At 37.4% G+C, this 21546-nt stretch overlaps 1 protein-coding gene across 1 annotated transcript; it reads left to right on the top strand.

The window, feature by feature from the left end:
* Positions 1-5366: 5366 nt before the first annotated feature.
* Positions 5367-9089, top strand: LOC128664712 (zona pellucida sperm-binding protein 3-like). Its single transcript, XM_053719520.1, has 8 exons — positions 5367-5549; positions 6504-6622; positions 6798-6901; positions 6978-7155; positions 7227-7347; positions 7469-7560; positions 7886-8016; positions 8872-9089. The coding sequence occupies exons 1-8, from the start codon at positions 5394-5396 to the stop codon at positions 9087-9089; spliced, it is 1119 nt and encodes a 372-aa protein (XP_053575495.1). The 5' UTR covers positions 5367-5393.
* The last annotated feature ends 12457 nt before the right edge of the window (positions 9090-21546 follow it).

The following is a 21546-nucleotide window of genomic DNA, read 5'->3' as shown; positions in this document are numbered from 1 at the left end:
GGACATTTATCTGGCATGTTATTCTAGCTACAAGAAACACCAGGCACAGCCAGCTCAGTTTCCACCACAAACCCATTCTGGCTACAGCATGGAAAACACCATGGGATACTGCATAGAAAAAGCCTTTATACCCTCCCACCACTTGTAGATCCTTTTCACCTGGAGCAGATAATCACATGCCTGTATACTCATCACACCTAATTAAAGGGGCAGTAAACACCTTGATATTTTAATATAAAAAGTTTAGTTCATTTTAAGAAAAAAAAAACACTTTGCAAGATGCATTCATTTTCTTTTATCCCCTTTAGTGTAATTTAGCTTAGAAATTGTGGATTTCTAATTCTCAGAACTTAAAATGCACCCTGCTAACTTCTTATGGCAAACCCTGCTACATATTTTTCCCTAATTGTATTTAAAGGGACACTGAACCCAAAATTTTTGTTTTGTAATTCAGAAAGAGCATGCAATTTTAAGCAACTTTCTAATTTACTCCTATTATCAATTTTTCTTTGTTCTCTTGCTATCTTTATTTAAAAAAGAAGGCATATATGCTTTTTTTGGGTTCAGTACTCTGGACAGCAATTTTTTATTGGTGGATGAATTTATCCACCAATCAGCAAGGACAACCCAGGTTGTTCACCAAAAATGGGCCGGCATCTAAACTTACATTCTTGCATTTTAAATAAAGATACCAAGAGAATGAAGAAAATTTGATAATAGGAGTAAATTAGAAAGTTGCTTAAAATTTCATGCTCAATCTGAATCACGAAAGAATTTTTTGGGTACAGTGTCCCTTTAACCTAGGAGGTTCATATGCTAATTTCTTAGACCTTGAAGGCCACCTCTTTTCAGAATGCATTTTAACCATTTTTCACCGTTCATGTTTTTCATATAGATAACACTGTGCTCATGCACGTGAAGTTATCTGGGAGCAGGCACTGATTGACTAAACTGCAAGTCTGTCAAAAGAACTGAAATAAAGGGGCAGTTTGTAGAGGCTTAGATACAAGATAACCACAGAGGTTAAAAGTCTATTAATATAACTGTGTTAGTTATGCAAAACTGGGGAATGGGTAATAAAGGGATTATCTATCTTTTAAAACAAAAACATTCTGGTGTAGACTGTCCCTTTAAAATAAATGACATGCTCTATCTGAATCATGCAAGTTTAACTTTGCTTTCCTTTCCCTTTAAGTCACTTTAAATACACAGCCATTTAGTAAAGTGGTAAATAATATATGCATTAAATTACTGTGTCTGCTCTGCACAATTCAACTTTTCTTTTTTCTATACAACCTTTACTCAGTTGTATAGTTATTATCAATCATACTGTCATTAAAAATATTTATATTGTATTCAATTATAGTGAAACACATCCATTTTAATAAATACCACTTTAGGACTCACAAAACTGTAAGTTCTTTGATACACAGTATTTAGTGTGCTCTTGCATCTTTGCATTAATTATCACAGTGTACCTATATGTTGTATGACACAGCTCAGACTAGAGAACATAAAAGTAACATGAACAATGATATATCAGGTTCATTATATACAACAGAGAGCTTCACAATTCTCTATATAAGCTTTGTTTTGGTGGAAATGATCTAAACCATTTTCATGTTCCTATAGTGAGTTACAGTGACGTGCACTCATAGGAGGCAGGTGAGGCAGTGCCTCCCCTGGCCAAATGGTGCATTACAGGCTTATTTATAAAAATAATAATTAAAAAAAATAATGTTTTTTTATTTTCATTTTTTTTTTTTTTATCTTAAAAGGTGACCCCCCCAACCCCCCCACCCCTCCACCAAATTCATTATTTTATTTCCATTTTGGTTTTTAAAAAAAAACAAAAAACGTAATATACATTCATATTGTGCAAGAAAGAAGAGGCGAGCTATCCTTTCATTGCGCAATATGAATGTAACAGGAATGTGTTGTATATGGGCTGCTAAAGACTGCCACCCACTGGAATAATAGCTATGTGCAGCAGTCTCTTGCGGTCCATATACTGCTCCCACCGGAGGCTTGAGGAGCCCTCAGCCCTGCCTGCCCGCCCCTCAGCCAATCAGACATGAGTATGTCTGAGTCTCTGGGCTGAGTTACCGGGCGGGAAATTAGGCAGGTCTGCGTCTGCGTCAGGAGGACAGGAAGGAAGGGTCAGGTGGTGTGCTGTGTTGTGTGTAATAATCTTATGTATGTACTACTACTAACTACTGTGTACTGTCGGCGAGGGACTGAGTCACTGAGACAGTCTACGACCGGACCGGGTGTGGAGTGGGAGGACTGGTGGACTGGACTGAATGTCGGGCAGGCTGTCAGCTCAGCTGAGTGAGTCAGAGACTCAGAGGAAGTCAGTGCGGCACTGCACGGTCATAGGTGGGTGACTGAGTGACAAGAAGACAGCAGTAGTCTAGATAGAACTTGGTCTTGAGTTGAAATCTGCAATTGAAAAGAACTATTGAATATTATTTTATTATTACAGCCGGAGTACAGTAGTACACACACAGTGAGTCACGTGACAGAGACTGAGCTGCTGATCCCCCTACCTTAGGAAACAAAAATATCCCAGAATCATTTGTGGAATGCTTCCAGATGGATTAGAATCATTAGAGCTATATATCTAATGATTCTAATCCATCTGGAAGCATTCCACAAATGATTCTGATATTTTTGTTTCATATTAATCTGCATGGCCGTGCACTGCAACTGCATACAGGACAGGAGACTTTCTAATACAGACAGCATGCAGGGAAAAGACTCCGGTAACGGTTGCTAAGCAACCAGCTAGCTGCTGCAGCCTTCAGTGCACTTCCTGGATCTATACTCTGCTCCTACTGGGGACCTCAGCTTCTTCTTTTTCCCTGGATCCCCATGTTTATGGAAACCCCACAGCTGAAGGTAAGTCCTCCCAATGGAATATTTTCAGGGCAATTGAAAAACATCCTTTTAACAGAGACAAAATACTACATTTAATTTTGTATTTGAACATTTCCCTAAATTCTTCAGTGTAACCTTTACAATACAATTTGAGCCTGTTTTATAAAATAGTTAAACTATTGCTGCAGTATCTTGTTTAACCTCTTGCCTGCCAGATTTCAAAACACAGGCACATGAACTTTTTTATGCATTGGTTATTCTATTTCTGTAGTTCTTTTTACTGATAATTCAATGTTGTAGCACTTTAAATATAATTGTATCCTCATTTAAATTTTAAGACCACATTATACATTTTATGAAAAATAATATATAGAATAATTATTTATAAAACAAAATGCAAATTTATACTGAATATTTTACATGGTTAAAAAAATGTATATAGGGATTTTCAGCATAGACTGAAGCTTGCTTAATGTGCTTTGCTGTAGAAAGTACAGACTTTTGTTCCATGCAGCCTTTTTACTTGCTTGCTGTCATGGTTTTTATCCTGTTCTGTCACTCCTCTAGTTAACAGTCATTATAACAGGTGGGAACTTGTAAAGGATGGTGTGAATACAGTTATATCTTTATAGTTTTGTCTCATTGTATATTAAATGCTTTTTATTTATTCAAGGGAAATTCATTTTATATGTATAATGTGCTTGGCAAGCAGCACTGCATAAAGTCTGCACACATTTAAAATTTATTTTGTTGGGAAAAAAGGGGGGGTGGTTCCTACTTTAGAATAAGGATAAACCACTTGAAGATAACTTCTTGCTATGACCAATTAGAAGCTACAGTTAGTCTGTTTAGCATCATGGCAACCTTTAGTGCAGGTCAAATCTGAACACTCTTGGTCCTGCACTATCTCCCTCCCACCCTTCCTCCCCTGTATCTCTCTCCCACCCTTCCTTCCCTGTGTCTCTCCCCCACCCTTCCTCCCCTGTGTCTCTCCCCCTCCCCTGTGTCTCTCCCCCTCCCCTGTGTCTCTCCCCCTCCCCTGTGTCTCTCCCCCCTCCCCTGTGTCTCTCCCCCCGCCCCTGTGTCTTCCCCCCCTCCCCTGTGTCTCTCCCTCCTCCCCTGTGTCTCTCCCCCCTCCCCTTCTCTCTCTCTCTCTCTCTCTCTCTCTCTCTCTCTCTCTCTCTCTCTCTCTCTCTCTCTCTCTCTCTCTCTCTCTCTCTCTCTCTCTCTCTCTCCCCCCTCCCTGTCTCTCCCCCCCCTCCCTGTCTCTCCCCCCCTCCCCTGTCTCTCTCTCTCTCTCTCTCTCTCTCTCTCTCTCTCTCTCTCTCTCTCTCTCTCTCTCTCTCTCTCTCTCTCTCTCTCTCCCCTCTGTCTCTCTCATTCTCTCCCTCCCCCTCTGTCTCTCTCATTCTCTCCCTCCCCCTCTGTCTCTCTCATTCTCTCCCTCCCCCTCTGTCTCTCTCTCCCCTCTGTCTCTCTCTCTCTCTCCCCTCTGTCTCTCTCTCTCTCCCCTCTGTCTCTCTCTCTCTTCCCTCTGTCTCTCTCTCTCCCCTCTGTGTCTCTCTCTCTCTCTCCCCTCTGTCTCTCTCTCTCTCTCCCCCTATCTCTCTCTCTCCCTCCCCCTCCATCTCTCCCTTTCTCCCTCCCCCTCTGTCTGTCTGTCTCTCTCTCTCTCTCTCTCTCTCCCCTCTGTGTTTCTCTCTCTCTCTCTCTCTCTCTCTCTCTCTCTCTCTCCACTCTGTCTCTTTCTTCTGTCTCTCCCCCCCCCTCTGTCTCCCCCCCCCCTCTGTCTCTCCCACCCCCTCTGTCTCTCTCCTTACGTGTCTCATTTTCCCTCATGGTCTCTTTCTCTGTCTCTCTCCCCTCTGTCTCTCTTTGTCTCTCTCTCTCCCCTCTGTCTCTCTTTGTCTCTCTCTCACCCTCTGTCTCTCTCACCCCCTCTGTCCAATTTACATTTAATATATAATAGTCTTCATTCTCTTGATATCCTTTGTTTAAAATCATATCTAAATATGCTCAGTAGCTGCTGATTGGTGGCTGCACAATAGATACCTCATGTGATTGGCTCACCCATGTACATTGCTATTTCTTCAACAAAGGATATCTAAAAAATGAAGCATATCCTAGCCAGTGCCTCACCTGCCTCTGACCTCACTGCACGTCACTGGTGAGTTATGTGTAATAGATGACTGGGTGTGAGTCTTTCCACAGGTGTAAAGCATTTGCAGGTGGTGGGAGGGTATAAAGGTTTTGTTTTTCTCTGTTTTTCATCTGTTGTAAGCAAAATGGGTTTGTGGGTGATTCTGAACTGGCTGTTGCTGGGTTTTGTGGTAACTGTAACTTGCCAGTGGAATATTCCGCCTCCTAATAGGAGACAAGGGGAGACTAGGTGGAATAACTATCAGCCTGTAATTGGTGTTGCTCAGCAATATGACAGGAGATATCCCCAAGTAGAACAGTCAAGACAACTGTCCCAGCAGCAGCCTATCACAGTCCAATGTCAAGAGGATAGCATGGTAGTCACTGTTCTGAAGGATCTGTTTAGAAAAGGAAAACTGATAAAGGTTTCAGACCTTACTCTTGGAACTGAGCTCTGTAGGCCCAACTTCCAGAGAGAAGACAGTGTTGTGTTTCAGAATGGGCTGCAAGAGTGTGGAAACAGTTTACAGGTAAGGGTTTTACCCTTTTATCTTTCAGCTTTAATGTAATTTGTTTAACTGTTGCACTTGGCTTAGGATATGTTCAACTGAGGTGTTAATACTAACTGGGATAAGATACTGTCTTATATACACAAACTCTTGTGCATATGTGTTTTCATTATTTAACTCTTTCTGCCCATTCTCCACTTGTTTTGATCCCATTATACAGAATATGGGATAGCAGCACCTTATTTATGATTCTTCTATCATAACTTACATTAGCCCTATAAGACTTAAACTGCTTTTCATGTGAAATGATTTCCTTGTGCTATATACCAGATTGGTCTGTCATTTTGATATTGCCTCTTGTGAAAGCTAGAAAAAGTACTAACAGCCACTTTATTTTAAAGTAATATTCAAGATAGGGTTGTTGTTTTTTTTTGTTTTGTTTTTTTGCCCCTCTAGAATGCTAATATACTCCTTTTATTTATTTTTTTTATTTTTTTTTTAGGAATTTTCAAATACCAAGATAAAGGATCTTACTTTGTTGGCTATTGACCCAGTGTTTTTAGTCTTCTTGCTTAAATTCCCTGCCATTGAGTTAAAAAAAAAAAAGTCACAAGTTAAAGGGACACTATACCTACATTTGATTCAGGTAGAGAATACAATTTTAAACACCTTTCCAATTTTACTTCAATTATCTAATTTGCTTCGTTCTTTAGATATCCTTTTCTGAAGAAATGGCAATACACATGGGTGAGCCAATCACACGAGGCATCTATGTGCAGCTACTGAGCCATTCAGCAATGGATAAAGTGAATGGAGCAAAATAGATAATAATAAAAGTAAATTAGAAAGTTGTTTAACATTACATACTTTATAAATCATGAAAGAAACATTTGGGTTTAATGTCCCTTTAAAGGCATTATTCCCGTCTGTAACTTAACCTCATCCTTAGTAATCTGCAATCTTTTGTATTTGCAGATGACCCCAGATTTTCTGATCTATAGCACAGAGCTGACATACAGCCCAACACCTTCTGGTAATGTTCCTATCATCAGGACTAATGCGGCAAAGATTTTAGTCCAATGTTATTATCAAAGGTGAGGTGTTTCTGGACAAAGGGTAGAATATAGTTGTGATGCCAAATGCTGTAACTTTGTTTATTTTTGCTCCCCTCACTTAAAACAAAATATACTAATGATCAACAAGACTGCACTATGTAGCATCAGCCAGCTTTCAAACATTGACCTAAATGGATTTTCCTCCCCTTTACAGAAATGCCAATGTGAGCAGTAATGCCATCAAACCAACATGGATTCCTTTTAGCTCAACAGTATCTGTGGAAGAAAGGCTTTCCTTCTCATTGCAACTCATGAATGGTGGGTGATATGTCTTAACAGACTTGGTTTTGGGTTTTTTTTTTTTTTTTTTTTTTTAATAGTTTTTCTTCATCAGATGACTGGAGCGCTCCACGAACTTCTACAGTCTTCCATTTGGGTGATGTCTTCCATATTGAAGCCTCTTTGGATACTGCCAACCATGTGCCTATGATGGTGTTTGTTGATAGCTGTGTGGCTACATTGTACCCAGATGTATCGTCTGATCCTCATTACGACATCATTGCATTGAATGGGTAAGTAATGCAGCATGCATTAAAATGTTTACTGATTATAAAACAAATGTTAAACTACAGGTGGCTTCCAGGTGCTTGATGGATGGAAAACAAGAGGATTCCTCCTCTGCATTCAGATCCCCAAGGACCCAATCCAATAAACTTCAGTTCATGGTTGATGCATTCAGATTTACTGGGACAGATGCATCTATGGTAAGAAAAGGTCTTAACTGTAGTTTAATTATGTTTTGTTAGGGATGTGGGTGCCCTCTAAGTCGGTGTATGTTGAAGTTAAAATAAATTTTGTGTTTGGGATTTTTTTTTTTCCCCTCAGATCTATGTAACCTGTAATCTGAGAGCTGTAGCAGTCATTCAAACTCCTGATCCTGTGAACAAAGCTTGTTCCTTCAGCAAAAGCACCAACTCGTGAGTAAATGGGAATGCAAATTTGGAGAACTAGATTTTTGCAAGAACCAGTAAAATATATTTATACTTGATGACTACAGAACGACACTTTAAAGTCGTTTGTTTGTGTTTGTTTTTTTTTTTTCTAAGCCCACAATTTTCTTACTCATTGATATCCTTAAATAAAGTGTTGGGTCAGACAGTTAAATTTGACATTAGATGCCCACTGTGGGGGAGAGTTTCTAGTCCTTGGATTAACCTTCAGCAACAATGTTTTAAAGTTACCCTAATGTGTGGTCTCGAAGTTATATTCATACAGCTATTTGCTTTTTATTTTTTCCTACAGATGGTCTCCTGTTGAAGGAACACCTAACATCTGTAGGTGCTGTGACACTGGCAACTGTATGGTTTCTCCCCAGAGCAGGAGGATTGGACCATATATAGGTGGTGGAAGGGGAAAAAGACAAGCTGGACCATGTAAGGGAAAAAAGTCATTGTGTGTGGATATATAACACTATTCCTGTGTAAAATTTGCACCAAGTGATATTGCTTGAGTCTACTAAGTACTGGCAAGAGCTCCTAAGGTATATTGCCCCAATGAAAGTTTGGGTATCCTCCCTTAGGAGTCATGAGCAGCATTAGGAGTGCCACAGTGTGAAAGGGAGCTTTTTAAAAAAAAAAAAAAAAAAAAAAAAAAAATTGGGTTGGATTGCCACTAACGTGCTTTACTTTAGGTGCCAATCTTTGTTCTATGTGCTAGTAAAAATGCTCCTTTGGTAATGCTGCCACTTTCTAAAAGTATGAAGATGGCAAAAAAGTGTGTGCCCCCCTCCCCCAAAAAAGACATCCATGTTGTCTTACTTCTACCATTGTAAGATAATAAACACCAGTTCTACCAATCAACATTAAAGGGATAGTAAGGTCCAAATGATCCTTTCATGATTCAGATAGGACGTGGTTTTTATTTTTAAATCAATCTAGCTTTCTCTTAGAATTCTTGGTTGAAATCTAAATCTAGGTAGGCTCATTTCTAAGCTCTTGAAGGCTGCCTCTTATTTGAATGCATTTGAGTTTTTCACAGCTAGAGCATTAGTTCATGTGTTTCCTATAAATACCATTGTGATCATGCACGTGGAGTTATTTATGAGTCAGCACTAATTGCCTGAAATGAGAGTCTGTCAAAAGATCTGAGATAAGGAGGCAGTCTGTAGAAATAAAAGGTAATTTCAAAGGTAAAGTATATTTCTAGAACAGTGTTGGTTATGCAAAACTGAGGAATGATAAATAAAGTTTTTTTTTTTTTTTTTTTTTTTTTTTTCTTCCCCCTCACAGATTCCGAGCAAGAACATGGCTTGGCCACTCTTGGACCTTTAATGATAATTGAACCAAATAGTATCAAGACTCTGACAGAGACTCAGGATTCTGGTTCACTGGAGTTTTGGGTGCTGATCACCATAGGTTCTCTATGCATATGTTTTGTACTAGCGATCTGTGTTGATGTAATTAGGAAACAAGTATTTAAGAAGCCTATTGTTCCACAGATTAAATAAAAACCTTTCTGAAATGAGTTCATCTGACTTTATATTTTTTGTTTTAATTCCCCACCCCGAATGTTCCTAGTTTGCTAAACTGGGGTATTTAATCATCTAAATGTAGAAATTGGTTGCATAAAAAAATGGAAGTTCTCGTGTACAAATGCACTCTTGATATTTTAGTTTATTTTTGCACACTCCATGCATAGCTTACACTGTCGGAAAAAAGGGTATGGTTGGGGTAAATTTGTGAACACTTGGGGTACAACTGCTATGGTTGTACCCTCGATGGATCATAATTACAACTTGAACTAATATCTACCATTTAGTGGTAAATAAGGTACAAATGTTTCCAACTGTTAGTGTCCATGTTGTACCATTTAATCCCCCAAAAAGGTACAATCACTTGTGTGACTAAAAGGTTGAGCGGGGTGGGTGGTTCAAGGCTGCCAAACCCTGCAAGGCCATATAATTTGTCCACCTCCATTATTAATTGAACACATAACTGGCAGTCGCAAAAAATGAATTCAACAAACATGTTGTACAGCAAAATAATTAATGTTCAATGGTTGTTGGTAATATGCAAGAGGTGGGCAAGGCAACAAAATACTTAACTCATGTTCAATGATACTGAGTGCTTGTATGCCATTTAGAACCAGCAACAAACATTTTAATGTTTATATTTAGAGCATTAACTAAAATTACAGAGAAATGTTTTCCTTTTAAACTCAAAATAAACAAGAGCTGTTTAAGAACCTGTTTTAAATAATAAAAAAAAAAAAAATTAAAAATAAATTAACCATTCACATACATGGACATTGTGTAACACGCTATAGCGCCATCTATTGGTTGAAAGTTCCTTGACATGTGTAACACAGGCCCATCTATTGGTAGAAGGTTCATCACCAAAATATGTACTGGGGAAATGGACTAATATATTTTGCATAGTGACAATTGAATATATGGTTGTAATTTTATTTTTATTTTTTTGTCGCTGCAGCTCTTTAAAGCCTTTCTCGTCTTCTAACAAATTACAGAAGCCTGTTGATAAAGCTCTGCGGGTGCCGCCATCTTGTAGCACGCATATTGTTGCATCCTGTGATAGAAGCAGTGAGCTTTCAGATTAGTGAAGCTACTGCCTTTTGACAGCTGTACCCTTTGGGAGGGAAACTGCAACTATGTAAAGCCTCTGTTTTCTGTTGTGTAAGCTAACTAACAGTTTAAGTTACATAATATATAAAAAGGCCTCGGGAATAATAAAGAGCAATGTACCCACAGCAAAAATGTACAGCTCCTGCTCAGTATTGTGCACTCTGAACTGAAGAGAGCAATGAGGCTTGTGAAGAAAGCAATATCGCTGATCTGTGAATGTGCACTGCTGTGTGTAGGGTAGCCAGCTGTCCTTCAAAAAAAATACTGGATAGCCAAATGGGGAATTAAAGCATGGTAGGGTTTTGAGGCAGAAAAAAGCGCACACGTGTTAAATTTTTATATATATATATGGAATGGCAAAGGAGAAAATGCCTCAGGATTATAATCCTGAACAAAAGACAGGGAATTCAGCGCTTTTTTTTTTTTTTTTAAGGGAGAAGCTCATATCATTCAGTTTCAACAAAATTGCAATTCTTGTTATGGGATAGCATCCCCTATTACCGAAAAGGCACACACGATGGAAGAATAATTATAACTCTTTAATAGATAATTAAATACATGAAGGATATAAAGGAAACTTTACAAACGAAAGATAGAAACAATGATAAACCTGACCAGTCAGTGGTACATGTTGATGTCACAGTGATGCAATAAACGGTAACAGAAGTGGTGTTCTCAGAGGACCGTATTCTTGGTCTGGGCCTAATGAACCCTGCTCAGCCTATTGAACACAGTAAGTGTGGCTGTACCCTAAGCAGGAAAATAAGTTATGGAAGGCCAGAGCAGAATACCAGTAATACATAAAATGCAAAATTCAAAACGTGCAGAATGCAGGCTCTAATAATTGTACAACGTATGTAGCGTATACCTAAGAGGACCACTCTAGCTACACAAAGCACCCCTGTGAGGGGGAGTAACGCTGGGCAGGTTTTCAAAGGGGATCTAAGCAAACTGATTAGTGGATCCCCCAGATATGTACATAGTAGGACACAATTATAGGATGGTGCACAACAGAGTAGTACTTGATAAGGTAATAGATACAACTGTGTTTCATGCCCAGCTTATAGGCTGCTAGAGTAAGGATATATGGAACATGCAGGGTGTATGCAATAGCCAAAGCTCATGTTATAGCAAGTTTGTCATGCAGTCGTACTTATGAGCAAAGCCAAAAGCATCACATATTCCATGCAGCCACAGTTAGTATTCCAAAGCCTAAGCCAAAAAGCATCACGTATTCCATGCAGCCACAGTTAGTATTCCAGTAGCAGAATTTGAGAGCATGAATTAGTAGGCAAGCACACAAGTAATGCGTGTATCGTCACTTATTCAAGTAGTATCCAAAAAATCAGCCAAGTGTATCGGTATGATCTTCGTCGAAGCACGGTCTGAATTGAAGACGGGCGGGTGAAACGCGCATTGGCTAAGCCAGCCGGTCATGTGATACATGTTTGCCACGGTCGATTGGATTCATGAATGAAGCCTCAGTTCCGCTCTTGCTTACAGAATTTGCTTGAACAGTTAAACCTGTTGCGGAAAGAAGCAAAATAGGACACCATCAACGAGATCATCCACAGATACTGCATAAACAGGTCGTATGAACGCTGTCTCTAAAATGGCAAATCGAGCACTGCCAGCTATCATACTGGGTAGTATTTCCTGATTGCTGTTCCCCCGCTGAGGGTTGTTGTATGAAAAATAGCAGCTAAACGACCATATTCCTAACATCATACCGATACACTTGGCTGATTTTTTTTTTTGGATACTACTTGAATAAGTGACGATACACGCATTACTTGTGTGCTTGCCTACTAATTCACGCTCTCAAATTATGCTACTGGAATACTAACTGTGGCTGCATGGAATACGTGATGCTTTTTGGCTTAGGCTTTGGAATACTAACTGTGGCTGCATGGAATATGTGATGCTTTTGGCTTTGCTCATAAGTACGACTGCATAACAAACCTGCTATAACATGAGCTTTGGCTATTGCTTACACCCTGCATGTTCCATATTACCTTTACTCTAGCAGCCTATAAGCTGGGCATGAAACACAGTTGTATCTATTACCTTATCAAGTACTACACTGTTGTGCACCATCCTATAATTGTGTGCTACTATGTACATATCTGGGGGATCCACTAATCAGTTTGCTTAGATCCCCTTTGAAAACCTGCCCAGCGTTACTCCCCCTCACAGGGGTGATGGGTGCAGCTGGGTGTAGCTAGACTGAAGTGGTCCTCTTAGGTATACGCTACATTCATTAGAGCCTGCATTCTGCATGTTTTCAATTTTGCATTTGATGTATTACTGGTATTCTGCTCTGGCCTTCTATAACAGTGTTATTTTCCTGCTTAGGGTACAGCTACACTTACTGTGTTCAATAGGCTGAGCAGGTAGCAGGGTTCATTAGGCCCAGACCAAGAATACTGTCCTCTGAGAACAACACTTTTGTTACTGTTTATTGCATCACTGTGACAACCACATGTACCCCTGACCGGTCAGGTTTATCATTGTTTCTATCTTTCGTTCGTAAGGTTTCCTTTATATCCTTAATGTATTTAATTATCTATTAGAGTTACAATTATTCTTCCATCTTGTGTGTGCCTTTTCAGTAAGAGGGGATGCTATCCCATAACAAGAATTGCAATTTTGTCGAAACTGAATGATATGAGCTTCTCCCTTTAAAAAAAAGAGTGCTGAATTCCCTGTCTTTTGTTCAGGATTATAATCCTGAGCCATTTTCTCCTTTGGCATTACATATCACATTTTTTAAGGGACTGCACCATTATGTCTACAATACAAATTTAGGCTATTGTGCCTGTAAAAGTTTTTGCTTTTTGTATAAATTTATTACAAGCTCTTGTTTGCAATTGCGTCCCCACCGTAACGTTCTTGATTATTATTTATATATATATAAAATTTTGAGGATATTGCAAACACATACCTCATGGTGAGGTAAACTCACTGTCAGTTTCACACTTTAACTTCCGACTGCCTAGCAGGCTGCAAATTTATTATACTCAGTCTCAGACCACACAGACCGCAGCTTGCTCTCTCTACCAGAGAGTGCACGGACTTGCTTTGCTGTCTGACACTCACTCTAGTCTCAATAGCATGTGCGCTGTGTGGGTCTACAGACGCGCTTATGTCACTTAATCATGTGACTTGTGTGTCAGTCTGATAATGCTGCTAGCCTGCTACCCCGACTGGTGGTGTGAATTGAATGTTATGTCAAAAGAAAACACCAGCAGGGTGGCACCAATCCAATACTTTAGTTTACACTGAGCACAGCACACAAAGCCATATGGAAGTTAAGTGACAAAATAAAAAAAGACCTTGAAATGTCCGTTTTTTTTCTACCACAGATAATACTGGACAGAAAAGTAAAATCGGTCTAATACCAGACACCTGGCAACCCTAATAGTGTGAGTGTATTTCAATTCCAAGATGGTGGCACCCAGTGTGTAGATGCAGAGCTTCACTAACCGGCACTTGTATAGGGTTAGAATAAGAGAATGGCTTTAAAGAGAGCTGTAGGTACAAGAGGGAAAATAGTATGCTGAGTAGTAACTTTACTATTGTAGTTTTAAAGAGATAGTAAATTCAAAATTAATCTTTCACGATAAGGCATGCAATTTTAAACAACTTTCTAATTTACTTTTATCAAATTTGCTTTGTTTTCCTGTTATTCTTAGTTGAAAGCAAAACCTAGGTAGTTTCATATGCTAATTTCTAATCCCTTGAAGGTCGTCTGCATTTGAAAGTTTTTCAGATAGAGGGATTTAGTTCATGTGTTTCATATAGATTATCACTGACTGCATGAGCACAGTGTTGTCATACAGTCAACATGAATTGCATTGCAGAAGCTTAGATACAAGGTAATTACAGAGGTAAAAAGTATATTTCTATAACAGTGTTGGTTATGCAAAACTGAGGAATGGTAAATAAAGGGATTTTCTATATTTTTAAACAATATCATTTTTGGTGTTTACTATCCCTTTTTTAAAGGGACAGTATATACCAATTTCTATATAGCTGCATGTAATACACTACTATAAAGAAAAATATGCTCAGATACTGATCTAAAAATCCAGGAATATTTTTTTTTTTAAATTTACTTAGACCTGAAACTGCCAGTTTAGAACTGATGAGGTTAGGCTGGGGCACCCACTGAAAGGGGCTGAGAAAACAGGAACAGCAGACCTTCTCCCCCCTTCCCTTACATATGAAAATACAAATTATACAAACAAATATTTAGACATCGGTATACATCTAGAACTTGTGGATTTTAAGACTCCTAGCCAAGCCCCAAACATGTTTAAAAAGAATAAGCAAAACTATACATAGTTACAAAAACACTCCCAGATTTGTCTGCATAAATGTACTGTAGATTTATATAAAGAAAAACCTAGTGAAAAATGTCCCTTAACTTCTGTTAATTAAATGTTCCTGTCATTAGAACTAATGCTGATGTACCACTTTGTTAATGACCAAAGTGAGATGTCTCTATACTTTCTACCTCTGCTTTTTTTTTTATAAAGGAAATTTCAAATGATTAAATATATGTATCCTATTTTTCCAGAAATAAAATTACAAAGATTAAACATTTATTTATTTTTTATATACAAGCCCCACTGGCTCTTTGAGCAGCTGCAGTATTTAAAATGTTGATGCACTGAGAATATTTAGCTATGCCTATATTCTAATACTAAAAGTAATTTCTTTTTACTAGAAGCACTTTTGCAAATATATGTATATTGCAAAAGAAACAAAAAAAATCAGTGTGACAGTGCAGCGTGTATCATGTAAGCAATTAACAAATTGAATCATTACCGGATGCTACAAGCACCTTTAGGCTCTCTGATCAAGTGCTGTGTTTAAAATGTTGGTGCACAGTGAATGCTTAAATACAATTTTGAAACAGCTATGGCTTTTATTAGAAGAATGTTGGCTAATACATGTATATTGCAAAAATGCTTATATTCTAAACTGAAAGGCATCTATGTGGATTACAATTTTGGCTGAAATGTCCATCTAACAAGCTTGTAACTAGATAATATCTTTATTATTGTTCTGATTTGCACCATTCACTAACTTTGCCCAGATATGGAATAGAAGCACTATCACTATACCCTAATCTCATTAATATTTAAAATAAAAATACTCGTAAACCGTTAGTGAATCTTTTAGTGATTTTTATTTAGATTTTCTTCCTGTCTTTCTCTATCCATTATTCAGTCATTCTTCTACAGTATCCATACTGGCTTTAAGGACAGAGAGTGTAAGAGGGTGTTCATAAATATTCATAAAGGCTGTTCTTCCATAGCTAGATAGCACATCATGCTCCCACTTTCCTGCTGTAAATTTTAATACTAAATGAAAGCTACAGAACAGTGAGATCTCCAGTCTTGCTCTCAGCCAGGTACTAAAGCATCTACACATAGCTGCAACAGTCCCTGATTTCAAGTGACAGTCTCTGGATTTTTTCTCTCACTGGAAATGTCCCCTCCAAGAGCTTTGGAGGGCTACAGCTAAGCTGGGGCATGTGTGATACAAATTAATGGGGAGGTGCTCCTGGTCAGGCTGTGCGTACAGCAAGTATTCTGCTTGAGCACGCAGACCAGGTCTAGGCCGGGAATCCTTGCTGCACTTTTTCTGAGTAATCATTGTTTAAACTACCACAAATTAAAAACGCATACAAACAACTCATCCATATTAGGTAAGGAGCTGTGCTGATATGTTGTAAAAGAGGGAAGATTACTTGGTAACTACTGTAGATAATTGCATCTATGCATTATTTAGTCTGACAGTAATTTTCATATTTTAGCACTCTATCTGCAGCTTACTGGTTTTAGCATGAGTTTTAAATTTACACCACTTCCTACACACTTTGCAAAAATATGAAAATTGCTAAATTATATAAAAATCTATTTGCCCCCAACAGCTCACCCAGTTCGGTGCTGTGCATAATCACACAGTAAGATCAGCTGCTGTGTCTCCCCTCCTGTTTATAGTAATTGGACACACTGCAGCCTTGCTCCTCCCCTGTACCTGTGCCCTCATAGTGTCATTAGGAGTACAGGATAACTTAGGAAGCATTGCTGCTGGCTATTAAGACAGTGGATCTAAAGTAGTTTTGTTTCACATCAGTTCTGTGTGTTTTTAGGTACTCAGCTGATCCCTGCATTAGTGTAATACATAGGGAAGTGATAATATAAGAGCAGGACAGTTAAAATGAATTGATTAGACCAGTATTTCCCAACCGCGGTCCTGAAAGTACCCTTAACAGTCCTGGTTTTCATTATAGCTGAACTAGAGCACAGATGAACTATTCAGCTGATGGACGAGAGCAGGTTAGTAACCATGATTACTGATCAGTCGATTACTTCACTTGTGCACTGGTTCAGCTATAATGAAAACCAGGCCTGTTGGGGGTACTTGAGGACCGCAATTGGGAAACTGCATCAGGAGATGGTTTATGTTTAATTATGTTACTGCAAGAATGCTTTTATTTTTATGGTCTTTTGTAAACATATGTGCACATGTATTACTTTACGTTTAAATTAGATACGTTAATACATTTTGACTAGTGATGCAGACTACTTTAGAATTTGTGAAAAAGAGTACAATTATAGCACTCGTAACGTTATGTGGTTATACTAGCTTGAATATTGTGGCAGAAGGCAAAAAAATATAAATAAAACTTTTATTATTTTATTAACTTAAAAAAGGGGGAAAAAGGAAAAATATCTCACATTAAAATTAGCATATGCCTGTCTGAATGCTGTCTAATAGGTATAGGTGTAATAAGAGGAAATGTATACACTGGCAAAAAATATATACTAAAAAGTGGGCATACGTCTACAGCTATCTATAATAAGAGGTGCTCATATTCAAAGCCAAAATATGGCCTGTGCTTATTTGCAACAAATTATTACAAAGACCTTTTAGTTACCGCTATGAGTGGTATAGATATAATTCAATTATAGCATGTGCTCTATAAATTATGGCTCTAAGAAGATCAGAGACCTATACCTTTTAGTTACTGCTATAAGTGGTATAGATATCATTAAATTATAGCCTGTGCGTATGCTCTACAGATTATGGTTCTAAGGAAATCAGAGACCTATACCTTTTAGTTACCGCTGTGAGTAATATCAGAAAATAGCCTGAGCATATTCTCAACAAATAGTGGCTCCGAGGAGACCAAAAACCTATACCTTTTGATTACCGCTATAAGTGGTATTGTGAGATAGCAAATTATGGCCTGTACTGATTCACAACAAATTGTTACAAAGACCTATACCTTTTAGTTACCGCTGTGAGTAGTATAGATATCATTAAATTATAGCCTGTGCATATGCTCTACAGATTATGGTTCTAAGGAAATCAGAGACCTATACCTTTTAGTTACCGCTGTGAGTAGTGTCAGAAAATAGCCAGTGGATATTCTCAACAAATAGTGACTCTGAGGAGACCAAAAACCTATACCTTTTGATTACGGCTATAAGTGGTATTGTAAGTTAGCAAATTACCTTTCTGGAAATACCAGAAACCTATACCTTAAATACCGCTATCTATAGTGGGGAAAACAGGAAGAGCTCCTATTCGAGAGTCAATCTCTGTGTGTATCGCCTGTTGAGAATATGACAATCCTCAGAAAAATCCTCTTAGTTACCTATTAATACCATCTGTGGCGGTCTTAAGAAACAGGCATAGCGAGTTAAAAATAGGGGGGGGGGAGAAGGGGAGCAGGGACACCACTGATGCGTTTCGCCGTAGTGGCTGTATCAAAGGGCAATCTCGCAAACTTCTCGTTGGATTTTTATACCCTTAGCTGTGTTATGATTGGCTGATTAGAAAACCTATCATAGTGCGGTTAGAGGATTGGCTGATATTCCTGTCAATCATCAGCTGCACAGGGGGATTGGTTGATTTGGGATTTGTTTACTCCCCAGTTTTAGCGTGGCATAAAGAGAACAAAAAACGTATGTATTCTGACAATAATATAGCGTATTACACCAGTATGTGACAAACTGACATTGTTGAACTATAGATGTTAGCGTAATGTTCTCATTTTGATGGTACTTGTCTTTGTTTCAACGTATAGTAATCCGTACATCTATTGGTTTATGCATTTGTCAATCAAATAATCAGAATGTTATAATTGGATGGGGTGGCATTCATTGAAACAATTATGTACTATAATTTTTTGGAGTGACATACTATTTATATATCAATCTACCTTTCATACTTAATAAGTGAATGTTAACATAAGTTCCTTTTTGGCCATAAAATAGTGAGTATATATAAAAAAGAAAGGGATGAAATAATTTCTCTTAGGATGTTCGATTTTGTTTAAAATGTACATACTTTTGTTTTTTTCTATATAAGTGTAATGATCAGATACCCATTGATTGTGAACTTATCAATCATATTAAAGTATATTAAAATAAAACGACATGATGATCATTCAGTTGTCTTATGCTTTAATTTGAGTGATATTGGTACTTTGGATACTGTGTATCAAACTATGATCTACACTTGAGAAACAATTTCATACATTTGTTGCAAAAACAGTATCTATTAAAATGTGAATTTTATGTTGTGATATAAAGTGTTTGCTAAACAATAAAGCACAAAAGTCTATGTATTTTTGTATATACTGCTATTTTTCTACAATTGAATATGATAATATATTTATTTTGGATTCATCAGACATAGTTTGTACAGGTAGCCCTCAGTTTACACCGGGGTTAGGTTCCAGAAGGAATGGTTGTAAATCGAAACCGTTGTAAATTGAAACCCAGTTTATAATGTAAGTCAATGGGAAGTGAGGGAGATAGGTTCCAGACCCCTCTCAAAATTGTCATTAGTAACACCTAATACATTATTTTTAAAGCTTTAAAATTAAGACTTTAAATGCTAAACAGCATTATAAACCTAATAAAATAATCACACAACACAGAATATATAATTAAACTAAGTTAAATGAACAAAAACATTTGCTAAACAGCATTATACACCTAATAAAATAATCACACAACACAGACTTCACTTGAATTTTTCTGCAAAATGTTCTTTCTATGCATTCCAATCTGGACTGATTTATAGACAGGAAGATATTGTTCCTTTGAAATCTGCTCGATAGCTCAGGTCTGGTTAAACTGATTAATTTCAGCTTGCTTGGCTTTGCTGCAACACAAGCGGACAGCTCCACCAATTGTCTATTTTAATAAATGCACTGTTTCTCAATGCTTTTCAATAGCAGTCACATGACTGGAAAAAAAGGTTGTTATTCTGAAACGGTGTAAATTGAACCGTTGTAAAACGAGGGCCACCTGTATAAATCTATAAGGACTGCTCTTTTCCAAGCAGTTACCTAATGTTAGACAGTATTTATGAAGTATATGTTATAATTGTAAATGTGGTCAGCCATCTCTTACGCTTGTTTGTACAATATTTCCAACAGATACAGGAATGTAATTGTATCACATACTGATTGTGTCTATTGAATTTTTTGAAACTTAAGATGACAAAATCTGTACATATTGATTAATAAAACATTTCAGTCTCGCATAGAGATTCAAACTGTTGTGAGTGCAGTGAAAAAAGAGAAGCCCGGTACAAACTATCGTGGGCTTTATATAATGGACCTGCGAATAAGGGAAAAAGTATATTTAATTTAATAAAGGAAGAAAAAGTGAATATTAATATCCTTATGTGAATATTTAGGATGTGTTCCTCTTACTAGAGGTATTTTTTGTTTGATCTATTATATGTGTTGATTAGATTAACATAATAAAACACAATATATAGGTGATGAAAGTTATAAGTGCATCAAAATTTAACATTAAACAGCAAGTGATAACTTGTGATTTAAAAATGTGAAAACATTAAAAAAGTGAATGTGTTTGTTAAAATAAATCTCTACTTTGTGTTATCATAAATACATATTTTTTTAATGAACAATATAAGTATGTGATGTAAATTACTTTTTATTTTTATATTGTTATTTAGGTAAGAACACATAATAATTATTGTTCTCATTCAATCCATTGGGATTGACTGTATTCAGTGCATAGATCCATCTGCACTCTGCTTGTAATAATGCATTCTCAAGCTCACCTCCTCTAATACCTAATGAGATTTTTTCCAATCCAAAGTATGATAGATCCTCCACTTTTTATTTATGTCTTTGAAGAAAATGTTTTGGCTACCTGTGTACGTAAATCAGATTCAGCATTTCTGATGTTACTCATGTGTTTGCCTATTCTTTTTTTTTCATGGGCCGGCTAGTCATACCCACATAGTACAAATCACAATTACATTTTAAAGCATATATTACTCCACACGTATTACATGTGATATGTTGCTTGATTTTTTGTAACTTGCCAAATCTGACTTTAATTTGATTGATTGGAATCATTTGGGAGCAATACGTGCAATTTCTGCAGAATAATTGCCTGGGTATGTGATAAACGATCTTTTTCTTTCAAAATGGCTTTGGACCAAGCGATCTTTGAGATTCCTTGATCTTGTGTAACAGATTGATACTCTTTCCCCCAGACTTTTATTTAAGTCAGGGTCATTCAAAAGAATGTTCCAGGATTTTGGATATAATTGGAGACATCTTTTATCTGGGAATTGAAAGTAGTTATTAATCAGTTTTTTTTATTTTTAGGATGTAAAAGTTCCATCCTAGGGGTATATAGCACTCTGTGTTTAGCTCTTTTCAGGCTTCTATTGCTGTATCCTCTAGCTTTGAATCTTATTTCTAATTCAGTAGCTCTTTTTTTGAAAATTTCCATAGATGAGCAATTTCGACGTATGCATAAAAATTCACCAGTCGCTAGTGATCTTAGGGTTCTTCTGGCATGTGCATTTTGATGATGTAGGATGGAATTGGTGGCAGTTTGTTTGCGAAATAGGTCCGATATTAGATTGCCTTGATCATCTTTCAGAATTTTGAGATCCAAAAAACTGATTTCAGTTAAACTGCATTCATATGATAATTTAAAATGAATACTGTTCTGGTTGATTTGCTATAAAAATGAATCCAGATCTGTTTTGGATCCTTCCCAGATGAACAGGATATCTTCAATGTAATGTATCCATAGTGGTATATGTTGCATATAAAGGGTATTACTATTGGTGAACACCATCTCTTTTTCCCACCAGCCTAAAAAATGATTGGCATATGTGGGGGCACACGCCGTGCCCATTGCTGTTCCTCTGACTTGTAAGTAATGTTGATAGTTAAATTCATCCTAAATCATAATTTTCTGTATTTAATGAATTCCAAGATAAAAGTATTGTGTTC

Source organism: Bombina bombina, chromosome 6 (assembly GCF_027579735.1).
Source record: "Bombina bombina isolate aBomBom1 chromosome 6, aBomBom1.pri, whole genome shotgun sequence".
In the NCBI taxonomy this organism is placed as follows: domain Eukaryota; kingdom Metazoa; phylum Chordata; class Amphibia; order Anura; family Bombinatoridae; genus Bombina; species Bombina bombina.
Note: the sequence above shows the minus strand (reverse complement) of the source record. Positions and strands in the feature narration are given on the sequence as shown.